The sequence below is a fragment of the Balaenoptera borealis genome (genome assembly GCF_965194805.1).
Source record: "Balaenoptera borealis genome assembly, chromosome: 5".
Taxonomy (NCBI): Eukaryota; Metazoa; Chordata; class Mammalia; order Artiodactyla; family Balaenopteridae; genus Balaenoptera; species Balaenoptera borealis.
The window spans coordinates 59,891,013-59,915,024 of NC_138862.1; the positions used below are offsets into that span (position 1 = coordinate 59,891,013).

The 24,012-nt window shown below is 47.1% G+C and overlaps 1 protein-coding gene across 13 annotated transcripts in view; it reads left to right on the forward strand.

Annotated features, from left to right (window-relative positions):
* BOC (BOC cell adhesion associated, oncogene regulated) overlaps window positions 1-24,012 on the forward strand; it is an 86,026-nt gene that overhangs the window by 33,981 nt on the left and 28,033 nt on the right. For all 13 annotated transcript variants that reach the window (XM_082394657.1, XM_082394655.1, XM_082394647.1 and 10 more), the window contains 2 exons: window positions 10,224-10,385; window positions 11,085-11,363. In XM_082394657.1, coding sequence (XP_082250783.1) covers window positions 10,289-10,385; window positions 11,085-11,363 — 376 coding nt within the window. In that variant the 5' untranslated portion in view covers window positions 10,224-10,288. The remainder of the gene's footprint in view (window positions 1-10,223; window positions 10,386-11,084; window positions 11,364-24,012) is intronic.

Sequence of the window (24,012 nt, forward strand, 5' to 3'; positions counted from 1 at the left end):
TATATTCTCTCCTACAGTCTTGCCCGCCCCCACCCCTCCCCTCCCGCCTCGGGGGTTGAGTTTAGGAAACCACAGGTTCAAGATGCATTTCAGTCGGGTAAGAGCAAGGAAAGTAGAATAGAGCAAGCTTGGAGGACAAAAAACAAACCACAGCAAGCACCAGAATCTGCCTCGGTTTGAGCAGTTGTATCTGACCTAGCCTGCCTGACTCTGGCACTGGGCGAGGCATGTAACAAAAGGCCCGTGTAATAGGCGCTAGCATCTCTCTGGCAGGGGCATTCCTAGCAAAGGTGCAGCAGCATTTTGCTTCTGTTTAAGCCATTGTCACCCACCAGAACCCTGATTGTAGTTGTCAGTTGGGTAAAGAGTTTCAAGTTCTCGGTCAGCAATAGTACAACTATAGGAGCGTGTACATGGTTCATTCCTTCAGCAACCATTTACTGAGATCTTCCTGTGTACCAGACCATGGGATTAAAGTTTCAACTGTAGGAGAGTATGTGAAAGTTTTTATAGTTTTTCTTCGTTTTTATTTTCTGTCTTGATTTTAAACTTGTGATTTTTTTTTTTTTTACAGTCACAGAACAAAAAACTATGTTTCACAACTTACAAAACTGATTATTCTTTAGGAATTCTATCATAGCTTGGTTACCAATTTTATTTTTTCTAAGAAGTTGGGAGAAATGTACTCTGTTCCCTCCCCACATCTCTCCCCTCCTTCCCTTTTTGGCCCTGGGGAAAGATCACCTCTGACCTCAGGGAGCCCTAAGTCTCACTTCCATCATATATATTCATGACAAGGCTTCATCTGCTCAGTGGGAGACAACCCACTCCATCAACTCAGAGAAACCCCATATGCCCTTAGTTTGGCTGTGGCAGAGCAGCCCGAGGAGAAAGAGGGCCCCAGCTTGGCAGGCTGGTGGGTCCTCTGTCCCTACTGGGATTTATTTCTAAAGTAGTTTCATCTCATTGCAAAACCTGTGACTTTTTCCATGCAACTGTGGAGAGCTAGGAATTGACCACAGGCCTGACACCTCCGGGAGGTAGGTGTTGCTGGCTTGAATGCCCTTCAACTGACTGGAGTGGGTGTTGGGGGTAGGTAGGTAGGGGTTGGGATATCTAGGCATAGAAGGCTGAATAGCTCTGAAGGCTTGTGTGCGCCAAGGCCCCAATGGGCCTGCCCACCCACCACACCGTCTCTCCACACGTGCACGGACCACGCACACCTGCGGCACCACGTGCCCTGGCCCCTGCGCAGATGCTGTGCTGCTCTCCCCACTCTGCTGCCCAAGAAGCTCCCACTCCTCACCTCTCCCCACCAACCCCAGGCCCCCATCTCAGCATCACCTCACCTTCCTCACTCCTTACCCCACAGCCCTGCCTTTCTGCCAGCCCAGACTTCTCCAGATTAGAGCTCTCTAGGGACCTGGTCCTTTTAAAAAGAAGTAAAGAAAAGAGAGGAAAAACAGAAAGAAAGAAGGAAACAGAAGAATGAAACTGGACCGAAGAGGCAGTGGTGCCTCGAGCTATCTCACTGCATTACAATGAATATGGACTCTATTAAGCTCCGTTCTGCCTGTTAGTGTTTCCCTGGGCAACACAGCCCCCATATGGCAGGCATGCAGCAGATTAGGGGAGGCCCCTGGGCCTCATTGAAGGCGGGGGGCTTGACTGGCAGTTGAACCTCCCCCCCACCTCCCCCTACTCCTCACACTTGACACTGCCTGTGTTTATCTAAAGCAAGGAGGGGGGGCCATTTGGAAGGTTTTTGTGCTGTTCTGAGAGAAGGGAGAGGAGAGGGGAGGGGGTTGCGGAGGAAGGCGGTAGAGGCGGGGTGGGAAGGGGCAGGGAAGGGGGGAAGGCCTCATAAATATGCAAGAGGAGCGGTGAATGGGGAGAGAGAAATAAAGCAGATGGAATTCGTGTTAAAGAACAGCACAATCACCCTGTTTTGAGCCCTCCAAAGACAAAAAAAAAGAAAAGGGAATGGCCTTCTAGGAGTGTAGAAGCTGCGTTTATCCAATTAGCAGGGTTGTCAAGTTGAATTTATATGGAATAGGGGTGGGGGGAATTGAGAAGCGAGTGTAGAAGAAAGGAAGTGGTTTTTCTTTTCTCTCTTTTTGCCAGTTTAGCAACAAGGTTTGTGGGGGGTTTTCTCACCTTTCTCTCTTTAAAGGTAGATTTAAAAAAAAAAAAAAATCTCTTTAAGGAGATGAGGCCATTTTCAGGAAGAGGTATATATGACAAAGAAATAAGACTCCCTAGTAACTTTTTCCTCAAGTGGTGGAGGTGGGAGAGGATTAGATTTGTCTAGTGGGCAAATCAAGAGACCAGACCTTCTCTTTACTCGAAGGCAGAGGGGGCTTCTCTCTGGGGGGATTCCTCCCCAGAGCTAAGATGCTGTGTCCAGACTCTTCCTTTCCCCTTGCCTGGATGGTAAAGGGGTCTACCAACCTGAGAAGAAATAAGCTCTGTCCATGTTGTTAAGCAGCTTGTTATAAATGTGGGGTTCAGTGTGAATTAGCCCAGGTTTAGCTAATCTCCCCAGAATGCCTCTTTGCTTATATATTCCCTTCTCAAACCACCAGTAGTTCCCCTCTGTCTATGGTGTTAATTTCAGACTCTTTTTCCTAGTCTTCCACGGCATGACCCAGTCTCAATTTCCTCCCTTGTCTCTTTTCATTCCTCTAGAATGGTCTCCAAACTGGGGGCTCCAAAGGGGAAATATAAGATATTCCACTGGGGCACTGGAAGAAAATATTAGAGATTCTCTTATGGTTTATTTCTATCTACAAAAGGAATAGGAAAGAAATTCAGCTTTTCTAATATTTAATACTGGGATTGACAGTCTTTAGTGTGTATGTCGGGCAATGACGTGTTGCAACAGAGAGATCTGTATTTCTCGGAGGCCTTGACAGTGGGGACCTCACTCGCTTGATCATTCATTCCCCAGTTTTCTTGTTCTCTGTTAAGTGGATTTGTAGATTATATTATTTAGTTTTAACTAAATTAACTCTCACAAAAGGACAAGTAGCTTAAAAAGATTGCTGCGAAGAAATTGGGTTGAAGAGTGTGCTGATAATCTGGCACATGCAAACAGGATGAAAACAGCAGAGCTGACCCTTTTCAAGTCACATTAGGAGGTAGAAACAATAATAATGGAATCACATCTGATGAGAAGTGAACAAATTAATTAACATTCAAGCAGGCCATTTGAAAGAGATTACATCCATGTCATTAGTGATGAATCCAATCCTGAATAGGCTTTCCGCCTTAAGGTATTAGCTTCATGATATTATAAAACAATTGTGATTAACAAGTCATTAAAATGTGATTACACTTCTACCTACTCTTAAATTTTAGTTTGGTAGTATGTGCATTTAATTTATAAATAAATATGCATGTATTAGGATATTCTGGGAGATTTGCCCAGAATATTTTTCTCATGAGAGAGCAAAATCAGAAAGGTTAGGTAGGAGACCACTTTCAAGATAAGCATCTGCTTGAGGTAGCACCCTCCAAACAGAACTTTCCCACCAGGTCAGCATCACCCTCTGTAGTGCCCTCCGGCTCTTACACGTGCACGTATTCCAGAAGACCCAGTTTCAAAACCACTTACCCAGAAAAACCTTTCCTGAAGGCCTGAAATTGAAAATGCTCTCCTCCCTCTGCTCTAATTTTCCACTTCCCATTTGTGACTAAATTGATATCCATTAAGATTCTAGAGTAAAGAATGCTGAAGTTGTTAGATGAGAGTAATTTCAAAACCTCAGTGGTCTTACGCAACAAAGATTTATTTCTTCTCCTGTCATAGATTGTGCTGTCTTCTTCCATCTCGTAACTATGCCTTGTGAAACATGGGATGTGGCCCACTGGCAGTGGGAGGAGGGAGAAGCAGCCCCCCAATTCTCTTAACTGTCTTGGTCTGGAAGTGACCCAGAACATGTTCACTTACATGTCATTGGCCAGCACTTGTCACCTGGACGTAAGCCAACTGCAGAGCAGGCTGGGAAGTGGGAAGCTTATGGATATTTGCCGAGCACTGGCTGACTTACGTTCCAAGCTTTGTTTTAAGCTTCTCAGGACAGAATCCATCTTCTAGTACAGTGCCTTGCGTACTGTCTTCTGTATGGTAGATCACAGTGATATTTTTTTCTTCCCAATAATAATAATGATAATAAAATCACAATACACATAGTCTTTTGTTTTTTGGGGTTTTTTTTCATTTTATTTATTTTTGGCTGCGTTGGGTCTTCACTGCTGCATGTGGGCTTTCTCTAGTTGCTGCAAGCGGGGGCTACTCTTTGTTGCGGTGCGCGTGCTTCTCATTGCGATGGCTTCTCTTGTTGCGGAGCACGGGCTCTAGGCACGCGGGCTTCAGTAGTTGTGGCACGTGGGCTCAGTAGTTGTGGCTCATGGGCTCTAGAACACAGGCTCAGTAGTTGTGGCACACAGGTTTAGTTGCTCCGTGGCATATGGGATCTTCCTGGACCAGGAATCGAACCCTTGTCCCCTGCATTGGCAAGCGGATTCTTAACCACTGAGCCACCAGGGAGGTCCCCTACACATAGTTTTTTAATAGAAAACATACACAAACTTTGGATAAGGAATAAGCTAGAAATATATTTAGAGGCTGGCTAGAGCATGGCTCATACTTAAGACCATCAAACCATTGTTATTCTCCCCTGTGTGATGTCAGAGTGGTCTGGGTAGATGTTCCAGATATTAGTCTTGAACTATATTGCCTAATGTGGTAACCACTAGCCCTATTGGCTAACTTAAAATTAAAACTTCAACTCCTTAGTTATATTAGCCACACTTTAAGTATTTAATTGCCACAAGTGCTAGTGGCTACCTAGCATCTTGGACAATGCAAATATAGAACATTTTCATCATTGCAGAAAATTCTATCAAAGACATTCAAGTAAAGAACAGTAAGAGATTCTTCTAGATTAGGATCTAAATGGTAAAAGAATGAAAGTGACCACACAGAAAGCTACTGTTATAGATAATGATCCAGTTGACATTTTTATGCCTGAGGAAGTAAATTTAAGAACATTCTAAATTTAGTTCTAAAAGCAGTTTTAAGCAGTTGGTTAATATGACCCAGAAACAATCTTCTGGGAGACAGTGTCAGGGTAGTGGAAAGAGCACCAGACTAAGAGTCAGGAGACCTGACTTGTAGTCCTGGATCCCTCTTAACTGGGAGACCTTCTGCAAATCACTCAGCCTCTCTGCACCTTGCTTTCCTCATTTATAATACTAGGTACCTGTTAGGTGTTATCCAAAGCTATTAATTTTTCTGAGGTCCCTCCTGATTTAAAATGTTTCCCTTTAAGTCTGGGAGTAAAAACTTTTTACATTAAAAAAAAAAACAATGCCCTTTCTTAAATCCTTCTCCTAGATCTGTCTGAACTCACATATTCAGCTGAGAATTAAATTCACTTGTTTGCCCAAGATTTCCCCCAATGTCAGTCCTCTGTGCAGGAGTACCACCCTCTTTCTTGAGGCCAGAGGGCTGCCAGCCCTCACCCTCCAGTCACTTGGCATCACCTTCTCGGGGCAAAACTTCTCTCTACCTTGGAAAAGGCCAGTCTTACTCCACAGAATTGGGAACACGTGAAAAACATGTAACTGGGGGTCAGAAATATTCCTTTTTTCATCTAGCCAGCCCCTCTCAACCAATGGAACAAGAATTTTGTCAGATCTCATTCTTGCCACTGGAAGAATGTTTTTAAGAAAGACTCTCTGTGCCACCTGCTAGATCACGTGCTCTTCTGTGTAGCTCATCTTGTTAGTGGTCATAGGACATCCACAGGGTGTGTTGGGCATTTTAGACCATGGAGGCTTCTGTCTCAGAGAGCTGTAGTGGCCTGGGTGATCAGGGGATGAGATGTGGCCTCGGGTGCCCTTGCCTCCCTCTCGCTCCTGCCAGCCCGCCAGCCCTCTCGGGAGAAGGTGGAGCTGGCCTCCTCCTGCTGATGATCGACTCTCAGTTGTTTGTAATTTTCTCTCGCAAAATAAATACTCTAAGGCTGTAATTTCTAGTGCTTGGTCTCAACCTTAGACGTGTATTCTGCTGCTGTTGTTTTTGGAAAGTTTTAAAAATGTCTGCTTGGAGATTGTTTCAGTGGGAACATGTATGTCAGCAGTTCAACTTCTCAGATGCATTTTCTTTTATTTTTTGTGTCCAAGTAACCCTTAAAAATAGAAAGTACCTAGGCCTCAATGAGGAATTCATGTCAAGAATTCGTTTTCCCTTCTCTCTGCTTTTGATTTTATTTTTCTTGATCTCTTTTTCTGAGAATATGCAGAAAAAATAAGAAGGATCTAGACATACCTTGCATTGCCAAGAAAAATATCAGGCCTTACTGTTGCCTTCACCCAATTTTGAAACTGTACCTTGTTCATTTCACAGTGGGAGGTACTCCAATTAAGCCCTACTTGCCTTTTTTTTTTATTATTAGAAAAGTGTTCTCAGAAACCTGCATTTTTGGAACTATTTTTCTAGACCAAGCTCACTAGGTAACTTGCTCCAGGAAGCAGCTCAGTTTCCCCAGCTGCTAAAGAAGATGCATCATAGCTACGGTGATCCCCCCACCTCTGTATTTTTGTCACGGTTCTGCTTTGCCGTGACGGAGACCCCATGTGTCCTGCTTTGGGCTCACTGAGTGGTACCTGCTTACAACTCTGTTGTGGGAGTTCATGAGTTAACTCCTTTCTCCCCCTTTGGACACCTGCTTCCTCACTCCCTCTCCCTCCTCAGCTACATTTTTTTCTCCTTTAAAAGCGGGATGGTGGCTGGCAGCAGTAGTGGGGTCTGTTTCCATTTTGTACCTTATAAATTACCCAGGGTGCAGAAGTAACGGGAACTGTTTGGCTGGTCCTCGTTAAGCAGGAGGGGGTCTGGGCTGAGTTTCCTCAGTAAAACCTTTGTTGACTTTACAAGCCAAACACCTCGGTAACCACCCTGTGCTGGGATAAGAAGCAGCCTTTCTGTCCCTCTTTGTCTGCTTGTCTTCTTTCTGCCCTTTATTACTTTGTATTCATTCTGTCTCCCTGCTGCCTCCTCCCTTTCCTTCCTTCTTCCTTTCTTGGGGCAGGCGAAGAGCAGGTGTGGGCAATCTCCTCGAGGAGTTGGGGAAAGAGGAACACATCATGAGCAAGCAAGTTCCCTAAAATCCTATAACTGGTCATTCATGCAGTGTTCTAGATAAATACATTATTTCATTGGGGGAAAGTAGAGAACTGAAGCTAGTATCTGGATGATCGAGGGGACGCCAAAGGCTTGCTTTTTGGTGTTTGTCTGTAACTATATTAATGAACTTTTCCTTAATGAACAGTGATTAAGAAACCACTGTTAAAATTCCTCATTGTTCTACCTCACCCTATTCCAACTCTGTTCGTCAAGCACCCACTTGGTGCAGAGGGCTGGTAGAAAAAAAACCATGAAAAGGCTACTATTGTGGTTAAAAGCACACAATTTTGGAATGAGCCCAACCTGGGTTTCATTCCAGGCCTACAGTTATATGACCTTGGGCTTGTTACTTACCCTCTGGAACTCAGTTTCCTCACCTGTAAAATGGGGATAATAGTCCCCACCATGTAGAGTTGTTCTGAAGATTAAAAGAATACCTTGTGCAAAGAGCTTAACAAGATACCTATCGTGGTAACAGGCATGCCCTCCCTCCCACCACGGCTGCCCTCCCCCGCCATACTCACATCCTTTGCAGCTTCCCTTAATTTCACTTTGTTAATAACACGACCCTTTGATTTCCTGGATTGTCTGGAAAAGAGCAAAAGCTCTGTCTACCCCAAGAGGTAAAAACTTGTCAGGAAGAGCTTAAAATTTTTCTTTCAAACCTCTTTTAGAAAATGTCCCCTTGTTCTTCCCCAGAAGAGTGGAGGTCCTCTGATGTCGAAGACACGCGGCAAAGGGAAGGATTAAAAATCAAGGGGAAAGGACTCTGCCCTAGAAACCGTTCCGAACATCAGTGTGGGGCTGGGCCCTAGATCTGGTTTGGAGGGGTGCTTGTTTGGCAAAGCAGTGTAGCCCTCTTAACTCTCTAAGTAGCTAGGTGAAAAGCCGGAGGAGCTTGGAGAAGGGAGAGGTTGAGGCAAATCTCAAGCACCCCCTAGCACAGAGCAAGAGCCTCGAAGCCCAGCCTTCAGTCCTCTGTGAAAGGAGCCATGGGTGTTGAGAGGCCCAAGACCGGCTCTTACAACAGACTGTACAAGTAGCCAGAACTCCAGAGACTGGAGGGCGTAACGCAGCTGTCAGCTGGGCAGCTTAACTACCTCCTATGATTTTTCAGTGATGACTGTAAGTTTTTGAAAGAGTTGCTGGTTTAGATAAACCGGTCCAAAAGTGTTAGCATTTTGAGTATATGTCACCCTCCTGGAAATATACTATTAATATTGCCGCATTTGCACGATTCAGGAATATGCATCCACTGTCTAGATCATTGTGACGCTGCCTTCAGTCACCTGACTCTCACTCTACTGTCTCCCTGCCTAGCAGGATGTTGGCACACCTTCCTCATTGGTCTCATGTTCTATAGGTACAGCAGTGAAAACACAGAGGCAAGATCTTGGTTTCGGCTGTGACAGAAGCGTGTGTACATTTGCCTTTTTGTGATTTTGATGAATCTTTTAAACACCATAGCTTAAAAGAGGCATAAAGAAATGATACTGTGGAAGGGCAGAATTAAAGTTCTAGGCAGGCAATAAGAGGGTGGCTGATAGCCGAGATATGTCATCAAGCAGCTGGAGGAGCAGTACAGTCTAGACCCCCAAGGAAATGTTCTGGGTGGAGATGCAACACAGCAAGCCGTCAAGAGTACAGATTTTGTATTTTCTAATTTCCTTTGTGATTTCTCCTTTGATACATAAGTTATTTAGAAATGTGTTAACTCCCAGTATTTGGGGCTTTCCTAGATATCTTGTTTTGTTGGTTTCTAATTTAATTCCATTGTGTTCAGATAACATACTCTGTAAAATTTCAGTCTTTTGAAATTTTATGGCCCAATATTTGGTCTGCATTTGTGAACATCCCATATGCACTTGAAAAGAATACTGTTGTTGGCTCTAATGATTAATGAATGTCAATTAGATCAGGAAGGTAGACATTGTTATTCAGATCTTCTATATCCCTACAATTTTTCGTCTAACTGTTCTATCAGTTATTACGAGGGGAGTGTAACAATTGCCACTATGATTATAAAACTGCCTAATTTCCACTTTAATTCTGTCACTTTTTAAAAATGTATTAGGCACATGCACATTTATGATTATACACTTAAGATCTGTGTGTTTCACTATGTGAAAATTTTATGTCACTAAAACTTAAAATAATCTGATTAGTACTCAGGGCCAAAAAGAATGCATATAAAGGAGAGCCTCTGGAAAAAAAAATGATTTGGCAGAAGACCAAAATAAAAATGAATTGTCTATTTAAAAAAAAAAAAAAAAGTACAGATTTTGTAGAGATGGAAAATACCGGAATTTCAGCACCAGGGGGTGAAGAGAAGAAGAGGGGCCTTGGCTGAGTGTGACTTTTGTCTGTGTTTGTGTCTGGAGTTGCAGAGGTTAGACAAGCTGAGGAGGGTTGGTAGGTTCCAGGAAATCAAAGAATGTTGACAAGGATGTAGGTGAAGGGCTGGGGTGAGTCAAAACAGGAGATCTTTCATGAGCCCCTGAGACTTTAGGATTCATTAATTGTAACATCCCCTAAACGAGGGATGCAGCACGCATTCAGTATACTGTGACAGCACTGTGCACAGTAGTCTAAACTAGCAGCGTGATGCGCCACGTAGCCCTGGGCACCTAGCCTCCTGCAAGCAAATGGTAAAGATAACTGCATCCTTTCCAGCATCTGTGCTGGCTACTCACTGCCCTGAGCCTGGCACATGGCTGCCAGTCTCCGCCTCTCCATGTCCTGGGCTCTCCTGTCCTTGTTGCTATGGGTGCACTGGGCAAGGCTCTGGCCTTCTTACCATGACATCACCTTCTAGCTCAAAGGGGCAACTTAGAAGCAGCTTATGTTAGATGAGAAATGGCATGAGAGTGTTCTTTAGTCTTCCAACAGCCGGTCAGGTCAAGACTTTGAATGTTACCACCTGTGTGATGGAAGCAGGGGGCATGGGGACAAAGCCAGGCCCCATGGCTACCACAGGGGCGCCCCAGGCATTCTTACCATGGCTGTTTCTCTCTCTTTTTCACAACAGAGTGTAGCAGGGGATTGCGGTGCCTCTTTGAGTGACTCCTTTGGCTTATGGGACGTTGACACACCATGCCGCGTGGGATGATGAAAACGCAGAGAGGAAAGAGGCCCAAGGTCACACTTGCTTGCCTCCTCTTGGCCATGGCGGGCTGCTTCGCGAACCTGAGTGAGTGTTTTCCTTGCCTTCTCAGTGGCCCTTCTGGGAAGAACACTTTGCCCCTAGTGTCAGAGGGAAGCATCAAGCATTCTACGAGGACCCTCTATAAAAGGCCTCCTTCCTCCTGGAATTCAAAGAGCATTTCCTTCCCACTGACCTTCAGGGACACGCTCAATAATACAAGATGAGAAATGATCTCAGTAACCTCATATTGGTTGTATTTTGGTATTTGAATCATTTGAAACTTATACTAGAGGAGGAGTAACGATAATGGCTGAACTCCCTTTTATTGAGCACTTACTATATGGCATTACAGCAGGCAGTTTACCTGCGTTGTTTGTCAGCTTCCCAGCGATGCTGTGAGACAAATATTATTAGTCCCATTTTACAGATAAGAAACTGAGACCCCAAAAGGCTAAAGTTCCCTGGCTCAGAAGCAGTGGCACTGGGATTCAGACGCAGGTCCTGTTCAGATCCAAAGCCTGAGCTCTTGCCTTCACACCACACTGCCACTCCAGTCTACTTTCTGGGGAAAAGGCCAGGTTGGGGAAATGGACCCAAGGTCAGCAGAGTTCTTCAGAGAAAGGTCAACTCCTCTCTGGGTTGCTCAACTCTGAAAGGCTGCCTGGGTGCTGTGCTTCTTAGCAGGTCACGCCGTTGGTTTCTTGGGGGTGTCAGTTCATCGCTGCCTCCCTGTTCTTCCTCCAGACGAGGTCCCTCAGGTCACTGTCCAGCCTTCTTCCACCGTCCAGAAGCTCGGAGGAACCGTGATCCTGGGCTGCGTGGTGGAGCCCCCCTGGATGAACACCACCTGGCGCCTGAACGGGAAGGAACTGAATGGCTCGGATGATGCCCGGGGCGTCCTCATCACCCGCGGGACCCTCGTCATCACTGCCCTCAGCAACCACACTGTGGGACGGTACCAGTGTGTGGCCCGGATGCCTGCAGGGGCTGTGGCCAGCGTGCCAGCCACCGTGACACTAGCTAGTGAGTACTGCTCCTCTGCCCCCTCCCATTCTCTCTCTGTGCCCCACCCCAATCAAACCCCCTGTCATCAGTCCCACCATAAAAGGGGCCTTGCCAGCTGACGTTTCCAGTCAGAGAGTGGCAGCTGCCCCGTAATCTCCAGTGGCTGGGGACCTTTGTGCTCTCTGAGCAGAGGCGATGTCTGGAGTGAGCGTGTAGAAAGAAGGGAACTTGACATGGTTGAACTGTTTCTGTGGGCCCCGGAGCTGGGCCGCGCCGGGCCTTTCTACTTGGTCGCCCTGTGGTCTTCGATGTCGTTGTGCCCCCGCCCCCCATCCTCGCAGCAGTTGCAGTCGGAGCGTGTACAGGGCCACGTGTGGTCCGAACAGAGCCCGCCCATTCCCCCTTGGCCTCCTGCCTCTGTGCGGGGCAGGCATAGTCTAAATTCCTGAAACAGAGATAGTGGAACACAATGAAAAGGAAACTGTGGGACAGAGGGTAGAGAGGAAGAAATGAGGCGACAGTTTGGTCCAAGGAGGATACCGGGAGAAGACTTCATGCTGCTCTTATAGATAATTACCACTTGGATACACTGTTGTGCCCAAGCTCAATACACACATTACCTGATTTTCTACCCATGGTACATATGGGAAATGAGACTTGACTGGTTAAATAAACTTCCAAAGGCTTATTTTGGAAGCACAGCCGCAACACCTGCTCTTATATGTGGAGTCTAGAGCCAGGACATTCACTTGGCCCTTGAACAATTCAGGGTGAGGGTCGCCGACCCTCTGGGCACTCGAGAATTGGCATATAACTCATAAGGGGTCCTCTGCATCCGCAGGTCCAACCAACCTCGGGTCATGCAGTGCCATAGTATTTACTGTGGGGGAAAAGATCCCCAGCCACGTGGACCCACGCAGTTCAAACCTATGTTGTTCAAGGTCAACAGTATTAAGAATTACCTCCCCTTCCTGGTGGCTGAAGCCTAGGAAACAGGGGATCTTGTTGAGAGTTCCATGGTGTTTGGGCTTAACCTTTGAGAAGGTCTCCTGAGCTTGTCCCCTCACGACTTAGCTGAGCCTCCTTATCCCGGACAGCCCTGCTTCCACGTCACCATCGTTATCACCTCCTGGACCATGTGGTTCCAGGAGGTTGGTGTTCCTTATGTTACGGGTCACACCTAAGGCAGCCAGCTTCTAAGATGCTCCTTAAGCGTCGGCTGGGGTCCCTGAGGTGTGAGGTGTGAGTCCTGGGGAGAAAGTGGTGAGAGATGGGGGAGTAGCAAAGCAGGGGAGAAAGGACCCCGCCCTGCCCTCTGGTTTCCAGATCCCTAGAGGGACTTCGCTCCCGTGGGAGAATAGAGAATAGAACGAGGCTGGCAACGGTATTCCTGTTTCCTGGGGAACCAGTCTAGCAGCCCTGCCCTCTTCTCAGAGGAGGCCGGAAGACAGGGTGGGTCCCTAGCTACCTCCCTAGGGGAGGAGGCCAAGCCTGGGCTGCATCTTGGAGCCACTTTGCCTTTGTGGCCACAGCAGCACTCACTGAATCTGAGTGCCAGGCCTCTGGGTTAGGGTTAGGGTTCGGGTTCAATGAGGCAGGCAGGCCCTGGGCCACCTGCTGGGCCCTCCCCCCAGGTGTGCTGGTGGGCTGGGGGAGGGTGCTGGGAGAGCTGGGGGAGGAGGGTGACAGGGGTCATCTCATCATAACAAGAAGGGCTGGGCCAGAGCTACACTTCTTACCATCACAATTCTCTCGTATATTTTTAAATTATAATTAAATTGACACTCTAGAAAGTTTAGAATATATGGAACATAATGTCTCCCCACCATCCTCGTACAACCACCATCATCATTTTGGAGTATACCCTTCTGGTCTTCATCCCTACCTATATTTTTACACTACTGAATATACAGTTTCTGTCCTTATTCTCTCCCCTTTGGCATCGTATGGCAAGCATTCTCCATTGGCCATATGACCGTATTTACGTTTTCTTTTTTATTGAGTATAAAATGCATCCAGTAAAGTACACAAAATGCTCGAATGTTAAGTGAACAGCCCAACGTGTTTTTCGCGTGTACATACCGTGTAAGCACCGCTCCGGCACGCTCCTGGTTAATCTGTCCCCCATCCCCACCAGAGCAGGAGCACCATTGCTCACGGCCCTAGAACATCCCAGAGTGGCTCTATCACAGTGTCCTGAACGCTCTTCCTAGTGCTGGGCAATCAGGTCCTTGCCAGTTGTTCATTCTTACAAATAAGAGGTGCCTTTTAGCCACCTCTGTGCCTTTAGCAGCGCCGCTCCTCCAGGAGGTTTGCTCACCTGCAAATGGTCAGCCCTCGTCTGTGAAGACTTGGGAGACTCCCTAACTTGGCCTAATCACAAGCCAGGCTGAACCTCTCGTTGTTTGGAGAACGGGAGAGCTGGAGAGTAGAAGATTTATTTTGGAGCCCTCTTTCTACTTCAAGGTGAATCTGTGTGAGGAGAGACAATTTATAGCCTTTATTTTTAAAAAATTCCTGGCCCCTTCTTTCTCTGGTGCTCAAAGGGATCTGCAGTTGGCAGTGAGGACAAAGGGAATGTTTAGTTGCAACCCAAGAAGGCACAGTGAGAGAAGAGGGGGCTTGTGCAGAAGCTGAGGCGAGTCTTGTTTGAAAACCAAGAGCTATTGGCGTGTCATTTAGGCATGAATCAGAAGAGAAATGTTTGGCCCTGACCAGAAGATGGATGGAGAAGTGCTGGAAATGGGCAGAGCGCGCTTGGAGGGTCTGTGTCCTGGGGAGAGGGAGTTGGTGGGCTGGAACTACAGCCTCCCGAACTTGGAGGAGGCAATGACGGGGTGGCGGGAAGGCGGGAGTGAGGGCTGCTGTCCTTGGGTTAATGCCATGGGGGATTTGGCCCAGACTCAGCAGCTAGATTAAGTTTCCCAAAGCACATTCCTGAGCAGAATGGGGGCTGTGTTTTGCTGGGTGGCTTATGTGCGAGGGAGGCCGAGCGGTAGAAGGGATTATGGAAGGCACGGTCTGCATTCGGAGGCGAGGCCGGCAGCGGTGTGCCGGCGCTCACACGCACGCACGCACACCCACACTTGGTGTTTCAGGCTTCCTTCTCCTCCAGCCTCTCCCCAGTGCATTCAGATGTTCATCCTCAGGCAGAGCACTTGCTGTTTGGCCTCCCTGGCAGGATGCTGCCTCCTGCATCTCGGTGAACCCCTAGAGATCACTGGGGGCTTTCAGTGTTGGGGCTTTCAGTGATGGGGGCTTTCAGTAATGGGGGCTTTCAGTGATGGGGGCTAAGACCTGGCTTGCGGATTCAGGGATGCGGAGGAGGCTGCTAGCAGAACTTCCCTGGTCCAGACCACTTCTACTCTGATGCCAGGGGGGTGCACTTGAACTTTACCCCTGCCTGGTGACATCAGCCTGTGTTCTTCAGGTAAAATGGGACCACCTGAAGTCTCACCTGTGCACTCCCACCCTCTCCTCCAGGTGGTCCTGGCTGTGTGGAGAACTGCTTTTCTTACTCTCTGTGGAGGTGCCCTTCCCACTGTCTTCTGTGGAGATATTTTTTCCCTTTTCACTTAAGCTTTCTTTGTGGTGAATCTCTCTTGCTGCTAATGCCTCTCTTCAGACCATCTTGTCTAATTCTTCTTGAAATGCTTTGACTTTGCTCTCCTTCCTTACCTCTCTTCCTCTTACCTCCCTTTTCACAAGCTTTACACCCGGGTGCCAACCACTCTGTGCGCCTGAACCAACAGCAGGTGTTGCCCGTGGACACCGCATTCCTTGTTCCTGGACCCCGAGGCGTCCTTAGCATTGTTCTCCACACAGCACGGCACGTAACCACAACCAGTTCAGAGCTGGCATGCAGCGTGAAAGCTGTTTCCTGCCCCTTACCACTAGTCATCTACCATTCAGATAAACTCCTAATAATTCTTCATTTTTACCTTCTTTCTATCTTTTTAGTTAATTCTCCCAGTTATCCTATAATCCCTAGGTCCTCGTCATAGTTGGAAATAAAATAGGCAGTAACTGGGTAGTAATTCTGTATCTGGGGATTTTAGTCCTCAGGCTAATGTGAAGTCTTATGCTGGTGCTGTTTTAATTGAGAGCCGATCTGTAACCCCCTCCGTAAGGTCTTTAAGCCCTAGGACCAGTCACGTACTCCTGAATTATCCTTCTCTGGCATCAGAGATCAGAGGCAAGACAGCTGACAGGAAAGGAAGGAGTTCCCCTTAGGCAGCTGTGTCCATGACTCTGTGCCTTTGAGGAAAGGTCAGAAGGGGACAGGGGCCCTTTGTTACCATAATTTAACCCATGAGTGAAATGAAAAGCCAAACTGGTATAATGGAAGAAACAAGAAACTTAAACCGAGGATCTTTTTTTTTTTTTTTTTAAGTTTTAACTCTGCCACTTAAGAGTTAATGTGGCTTTGGGCAAGTCACTTAATTTCTCAGATTGCCACAACTGTGAAATGAGTACAGTAATGATTACCTCATCCATCTTATGGTTTTGTTTTGTTTTGTTTTTTAGAGAATCAAATGAGAGAGTATATGATAGTAATATTTTCTGGCATTTTATGAAGCCTAGACTTTATTCACTCACCCATTTGGTCAGCCCCTATCTGTGGAGTGTCCTCTTGCAGAAGGCTCTGAGGCCTGTGCCCAACCCTGTGCTGCCCAACTCCATTCTGGGAGCAGCCCTAGGACGACAGAGCCCAGGGGTGGCAAAGCTTCCATCACAGCCAGAGCCAAGAGAGAGGACTGGCTTATCAGGAAGAGAGAACAAACCCATTTCCTGTGAATTTCTTAGCTTCCCCTGCACACATGTTCTCCAACCTGGGTTCCCACCTCCCCGCCACCTTTGAGAGCAGCCGTAGTGTCACTGCATGTATGTTGTCAGTGCAGCCCACAGAGCTGCCCATTTATGCTTGTGTTGGTTCACTGCTGCTTATTGTTCCAAGGAGACAGTGCTGGTTTGCGCTGGCAGGATGGGCCAACCCTGGCCCTTGGCCTTGTGAGTTCCACAAACAGAAGCCGTGACTCTTCTTACTCAGCTCCCCAGCTCTGATTCCCATCAGACACTTCCATGTCTTCTGTGCTGTGACCCTGAATTAGAACAGGCCATTAAGGATCGCTGTCGACATTTTTAAAAAATATTTCTAGCTTCCTTTATCCTTGTTTTTAGTCAGGGTTCTCCAGAGAAGAAGAACCAATCTCTCTCCCCCACTCTCTCTCTCTCTACATATGTATATAAAATGCATGTATGTATATATACACACACACATAATTATGTAAACACACATATAATTTTATGGAGAACATACATATGATTATATATACACACATATATATACATATGTATATATACACTTATATAATTATACACGTAATTTTATGGCGAACATATATATAATTATACACACACATACACACATATGGGGAGAGAGAGAGAGAAAAAGGAGTAGAGAAAGGAAAAACGAAAGGGAGAGAAAGATTTATTTTAAAGAATCGGCTCACACGATTGTGGAGGCTGGTAAGTCCAAAATCCATAGGGCTAGACAGCAGGCTGGCGATTCATGAGTCCCACTAGGGAACCAGCAAACCAACCATTCTCCTGAGTTCAGTATCTGGGTGTTTTGGAGGTTGGTGTCCTGCGAATTGGGGAGTGTTTAGAATTTCCAACAGCACAGTAAGACCGAGTCCCTCCGGTTGAGGAGCTCTTAGTCTGATGGAGAAGGTGGACTGCATTTACATGTTAGCCATAAAGCAAGTCAGTCAGACCCACGAGTTGCCTAATAGAGATATGAACAGATTTTAATGGGAGCTCAGGTGAACAGTGATTCATTTCAGTTTCAGGGGATCGAGGAAGACTCAGGGTTGAGCCTTGAAGAATGTGTGCGGGACAACCTTTATCTCTAATTTTTTGAGTCCTCACATCCCTTTCTCAGACCTTCAACAGCGAAGTTCAGCTCTCTACATCGTGTACTTAGACCTAAGCCCAGTGCAGTTTCTTGGATGGTGCAGATAATTCCATAGTGAGTTCAGTCAGGTCCTGAAATTAGGATGAGGTAGCAAGAGAGAGACAATCACTCAGTGGCTGTATTTCCCTGGGAGGGGAAAGGAGTCTGCAGCTGAAAGCTGGGTCTGAAGATACCCACCAGGCAGAGTGTGAATCTGCCTTTGCTGGGAGAGGCAGAGAGACAGCTCCACATGGTGGTATAGTTGGAAAAGGAGAACTAACTTGAGCTTGAAATCCAACTGCTTTATGCCGTTAAGTGTTGTGTATTTTACTTTGCCAGTTGGACGAGAAAATTATTGAAAGACAGCTTAAACCTAAAAGGTACTAAGCAACTTGAGTACCTAAATAGGAGATGACTAAGGAATACCTTACAGCTTTAGGCCAAAGTCATATTAACCCTGTCTGTTTTCTACTGGATACAGGCAGAAATTCACACCTCACAAGAATTTCCCCTGGTATTCTGGTGAAATCTTCAAATGGCTTTGGCAATGCTAATCCCAGTAGGCCTGGCACAGGTGCCCAGACAAATGTGTGGAGTTAGCTCAGGGCATCATGGCAGCAACTGCCCCAAACAGCCAGGGTTCCAATTCTCTATTCAGCAACGGTCAATATTTACCAAAAGAGGACTCAATTCCATGGTTCATCTTCTCCCGAGGACATGCTTAGAACTCTTAACCTACCCCACTCCTCTCCTCAGTCTGTTCTTTGCACACACAGCCATATGCTTAAATAAAATCCTAGGTTCATTTTCTAAGCTAAGAGAAAAGGGAAGGACCACACAGTGTGTTAAGCAGGTACAACTATAGATTCAGTGAGCCAGAACACACTTTAAGAAGGCTTTTGCCCAGGAAGACGAGGGGGAGGATTGATTAGCTTGCTTGAAATCACTGGAACCTTTAAAGAACATGATGCAAGATGGTTCCTTTAAAATGAAAAAGAATCAAGAGAGCAAATGAGTTCCTTGGCTCCTTTTTTTGTGTGTGTAGAAGAGTTTAGGGATTTCTACCCTGATCTTGTTTTTTTTTTTTTTTTTAATTAATTAATTTATTTATTTATTTTTGGCTGTGTTGGGTCTTCGTTTCTGTGCGAGGGCTTTCTCTAGTTGCGGCAAGCGGGGGCCACTCTTCATCGCAGCGGGCGGGCCTCTCACTGTCGCGGCCTCTCTTGTTGTGGAGCACAGGCTCCAGACGCGCAGGCTCAGTAATTGTGGCTCACGGGCCCAGTTGCTCCGCGGCATGTGGGATCTTCCCAGACTAGGGCTCGAACCCATGTCCCCTGCATTGGCAGGCAGATTCCCAACCACTGCGCCACCAGGGAAGGCCCCTGATCTTGTTTTTAGACTTTCAACCATTTTTGGAATCTGGTAATAGTCCCAGGAACTATAGAACAGTGAGTCTGTCCTGCAAATGGGACAAAATGTTCAAATCTAAATAAAGGACTATCACTTAATACTGAGGGAAAAAAAAGGTAAGCCAAAGGAAAAAGCAAAACTTGCTGAGGCAGAAACAGCATGTTTTTTTCTTTAGGGAAAATTGTGCTTACTTTTTGGTGACTGCGCTCCTTTTCTACTTAAAAACATTGAAAAGTCGTCACAGAGTAAGACTCAGGCTGCAGCGCGACACTTAAGCCCCACTCTCAGCCCTACCCACCACCCCCTAGACCCAGCAACCCTGCCATTTCCTCAGCTAGTCTTGCACTGGTTTTTGGAATGGCGCTCCGTCCACCTGTAACAACCTCCTTTCCGTTCTCTTCCCCAGAAAGTTCCCACCTCCCTTGGGTTAATACATTCCTTCTCAGTTTTCAAGATTCAAGTATCTTCTCCTCTAAGTATCTTTTCTTGACCCCCTCGACCCCCCAAGTCTGGAGTAGGGTCCCCTCTTCCCGGCTCCCTACCATCCCGGGTTTACTTCTCTAGGCCTCTCCTGCCACCGTCTCTTTGCCCTTCACCTCTGTGACCACCACACTGCTGCACAAAGGGCCTGGCACAGGCTAGGCCTTCGGTGAATGTCTAGGGAGAGGCAGACTCCCAGATAAGATGTGTTTGAAGTCTAGAAGATCAGAAAGGGCATGCCGAAGGTGAACAAAGATTTCTTCACCAGATTATGACATAGTAAAAAATTTGAGGAAATAAACAAGAAAGGATGAAGCAACATCTTGGGATATAAACAGGCTGAAAATACAAATAGATTCAGGAAGGGTTTAGAAAAATTGATGGACGTCAGAAGCATAAAGCATTTTTAGAGGAAACTCTGGAACGTTTGAAGGGAGACGCCAGTGGAAGTGTCTCCACGTCCTCCCAGACACCTCACAGGACACCGTCAGAGAGGGTGGGTGGATGACACGGGTAGTCATTACTGCTTTTAGGACTACGTAGTTCCCAGGTGTGTGGAGGGGAAAGTGGGAACCACTGTGGGTCCCACGGCCTTCAAACTGTGCCCCTGCCTCTCTCTCCCACCTAGAATTCTGTTTGTAAAGACCACGCTGAAGGGTTCACATCCACTGTTCCTCTGAACGCCTCCGTCTTCTCTCCTCTCTCTCTTCCTGTACAGACCGTCAGCCTGCCAAAGGCCATGCCAGGAACCAGCTCTGGCTCTGATGAGTCCAGACCACCGGGATTCACATTAATTTTCCCATTGCTAAGTTTCTAGTTTATATTCGGTTGATCAGAGAAATATGTTTGATGTGGGTTGCTGGCAAGTAAATCTTTTTTTTTTCTTCTTCTCTCTTTCCCCAGTGTATGTTTTCAAACCATTTTATTCCTTCGTCTGGTCCAAAAGAAACTCCCCAGCTCTGCTAGCCAGCCCTACTTCACAGCAGCACTGAAGTCAAATAAATGGGATGGTCTACAGACATCTTCTCTGTTCATCTGGCTGCCAGACTCAGTGGAGAAACAGCTCCCATCCTTGATTTGTTTTCAAGGATTAATAACATTTCTCATTCTCATATGTCTTTTTAAAAATATATATATATATATTTTTAATTGGTTCAAGCCAAGAAATTCCTGAAGCATTAGGCCAGTTTACTGCAAATCATTTAATGACATTGCAAACTAGGTTCTTTTTATTTTCCTCCTTCTTCCTCTCACACCCCTCCTTTTATGCCCTCTCTCCTGTCCTGCCCACCTCCAGTCTTGACTCTGATCTTCTGCCCTCCTCCCTCTGGCTCTTTCATCTCTTCCCCATCCTCAGCTTTCTCCCACTGCTCCAATCTAGGTGCACACCCCACCTTAACTCAAAAGAAAAGAAAGAAACACAAGATTTAACAACTAATGTGTTTGGCATCTGCCAAGGTTTTTTTCTCCCCCATAGAAACTGTTTTTATTTAAATAAAAGAGAGCATGCCTTACTTTCATCAGAAAGTGTGTGTGAGAAGTTTCATGTCACGTTTCCATGGCTGTCAGGAGAGAGCTTTGGAGCCAAAATTATGCAATTGAACAGGCAGAAAAAAATCCTGAAGAGAGCAAATGTATTTGTCCACTCTTCCAGCCTGCAAAGGGAGGGCTACTCACTCCACCAACCCCCTTTCTAAGTTGCTCTGGAGATCGAGGTAACCTAACTTAGGCTGGAATGCTGGTGAAGGTGGCAGGGACTACTCCTGGGGACACCACTCTTGCGAATTGTTGTACCCTGCCTTGTGTGTTGTTTTAACTGTCTTTTCTATTAGAGTAAAAGCTCCTGTGGTTAGGAACTATGTCTTTATCTTCTTGCTATCTTTGCAGCTTCTGGCTGGCTGAGTGAATGAATCAATGGTGTCTGGAGGGATGGTATCGTGCCAGATGCCGACTGCAGAATATGCAGATTTTGCCCAGTCCTGTGGGCTGCAGTTGGGTTTGACTTCAGTGGTCTGTGTGCCAGGCCTATGGACTAGTAATAGGCTTAGTCACTACCCAGAATGCGTGGCGCCTGAGAGGCCTGCCCATCCCACGGTAAACCCCGTCCACTCACCAGGACCCAGGCAGTCCCACCTCTAACAGGAGCACCGTCAGGATCCAGCCTCCACTCCGCTTCTGCAGTCCATCACCATGGTTTTCCACTTGTAGCGCACTTCCTTTCAGAGGCTTGACCTTGGGGTCATGCCAGGCCGTGGCTCCTCAGGTGACTTGGAGATCAAGTCGTGCTGTGATTCTCTGCCCACCCGTGAAGCAGTTCATGGCACTGGGGAGCCCCTGCATTGTAAGAGCCCACACAGGGAGGCAAGGCCTAGGACCCTTCACCTGCTCAGACACCACCTCCAAGTCCATCTGTAGAGCCGTGAGCCCCGGGCTCTTAGTTCTACTTCCTTTGCACCTTTGCTGCCTTTCAAAACCTGCAGGGATGGGCCACAGGGTCAGCATGTCACTGGGGTACTCCATTAGGCAAGCTCTTTCTACGCTTTGTACCACTGGCCGTAGACGCAGCGAGCCAGCACAGGGGCACGTTGAGGCCTGGCGGCCAGGAGAGTTGGGGGTGTAGAATGATCGGTCAGCCTAGAAACTTGCCGACGGCCACGAGGCTGCTGAGCCACCCCGGCGGCGTTGCCAAGTGAGCCCAGTGCAGTCGCCCCGCGATCTGGTGGATCCCATCCAAGCCTCGGCAGATGAGTGCGGGCTTGTCCTGTGCTCCCTGAGAACAGGCAGGAGGGTAGGACGGGACTGACCAGGTACGAGAAATGCCTGGATGCGTTGAAAGCCGGAATGTTTTTAATCGCTCAGCAGCGCTCAGGGAGATGGGGACGTTGGTAAATCCAGGCAGCCTCCACCTGAAGACACCGTCTTACCTGACTTCTTTCTTAAACAGAAGCAAACTTTAATTTTCAGCCTCAGGGAGGACTCGGGGAGAAGACGATCAAATAAGGAAACTCCTTGAAAGTAAAATTTAGGTTTATTGATTACACTGGGGACATTTTGCTGAGGCACAGTGTACCACGTAACGGGACAGGTAAAGTCTATAAAAATTGGAGGATGAGCCTACAGTTAAGATTTGACAATTTGGTGTTATGAGAGTGAACAAACATACACTAAATATTGTCATTTAATTCATAGATCTACTGAGCCTTTTATTCGTAAAGGAAGGATCCAGGCTAGAAGGTGGAGAGAAAGAAACTCAAAAGGGGCCCAAGTTGAAACTTGTCAATTTGTAGCTTCGCATATGATCCTGGTGATGGCAGCCACACCCCGACATGCCTCTGGAAGTTTATTTTCCTTCTTTTTTCCCCATAGCCAAGAAGGTAGGAGCCTGATGTACCCTGTAAATGTGAAGAGGAAACTCAGAGCATATTGCATGTTTTGTGTCTGAACAGATCCCTGTAATCTGTGTATCCAAGGCTCCTACGGAAGTGATATATCAGAAGATATATGTTCCGTTAAGAAATGGAGTGCTTAGAAGGCAAGGAACTGGGCAGGGTTCCATATGGAGCCTGAGATGTTATGGGCTTTCTCAGAAAGCACGAAGTTCTGTGACTAATAAAGAAGGTCCATAAACCCAGAGATGGCCTCAAAGACCAGGGCTTCTGACCTGTTGAGAGCTGAGAAACAGGAGTGAGCCTACTGGCATTTGATTAGTGCCAACAAGTTAATAAAATAGTTGGAAGAATACACAGAGAGGGGATGCAAAAGAAGGGTCTGAGGGAAGGTAAGAGGATTAAAGCTGCAAAAACACTCCTCTAATGGATTTCTCAAACACACCAGCCAACAGGCAAGGGCAGGTGTCCTGTCAAACCATTTCCCCCAGGAAACCTGATCCATCATTCTGCAGCGAGGCCTGAGGCCGGCGAACCCCATTTGTAACTGAAGGGCCTGCCCCCCTATTCCCAGCGAGGCACTCTGAGCAGCCCAGGGACTCGCCGGGAAACTGGCCTTGCAGACAAAGGGGCCTGAGAACAGGCTGCTTTCCTTCATATGCAGCCAACTAGATCTCCCTGCATCTGCCTCTCATCTGGTGGCTGATGAGGCTGTTATTGATCACAAAGCCTCTGCCCCTGCCCTGGCCTCCTTCCTGCCCAAAACTGCTAGAAAAGGGGGTGCTCTGATTTTCAGATCGTCCATCACTTCATTACTCTGCCTTTGATCCCTTTTTAGTGAAACTCAACTTTGGCTCCAGCAGCCAAATTGGGAGCATTTGTCTAGTGAAGCAACAGCTAAAGCTTAAGCTTTGGGGGGACAGGGCCAAGGACCCAACTGCTGCTTATTTGTTTTGAAGCCAGGAGGCTCGCCTGCCAGTCGGCCCTTGTGGGGAGCTGGAAGCCCAGCTGGGGTGTCCTGGGTCCTGCCCGCATGGGCTGTCGTGCACATGTTGGCATCAGAACAGAGGGGCCGTCTGCCGCATGGCTGACCAGTGCCCCCGCTGTTGCACACACAGCCTGCTGTCTCCAAGGCAGCAGTGGATTGTCAGAGCGTGCAGAAGGCACCAGGAGGGGCTTAAGGGGGAGTGCATAGTGTTATCTAGTGTTGGGGCAGTGAGGTGGGTACGTGGAGGACAGCGTGCTCCGTGCACGGACAAGACCTCAATTACAATGGGGCAGAAGCCAAGGGCTAAGCTGGAGATGGCGTTCTGATCCCAGACTCCTTTCAGTTGCTCACATCTTTCTTGCAAAATGATCTGTTAGGCTTAAGTACATTCTTGCTTGAGGCAGATTTTCTTAGAATGAGGTGAAGGAGGAGGGTGAAACAAAAACT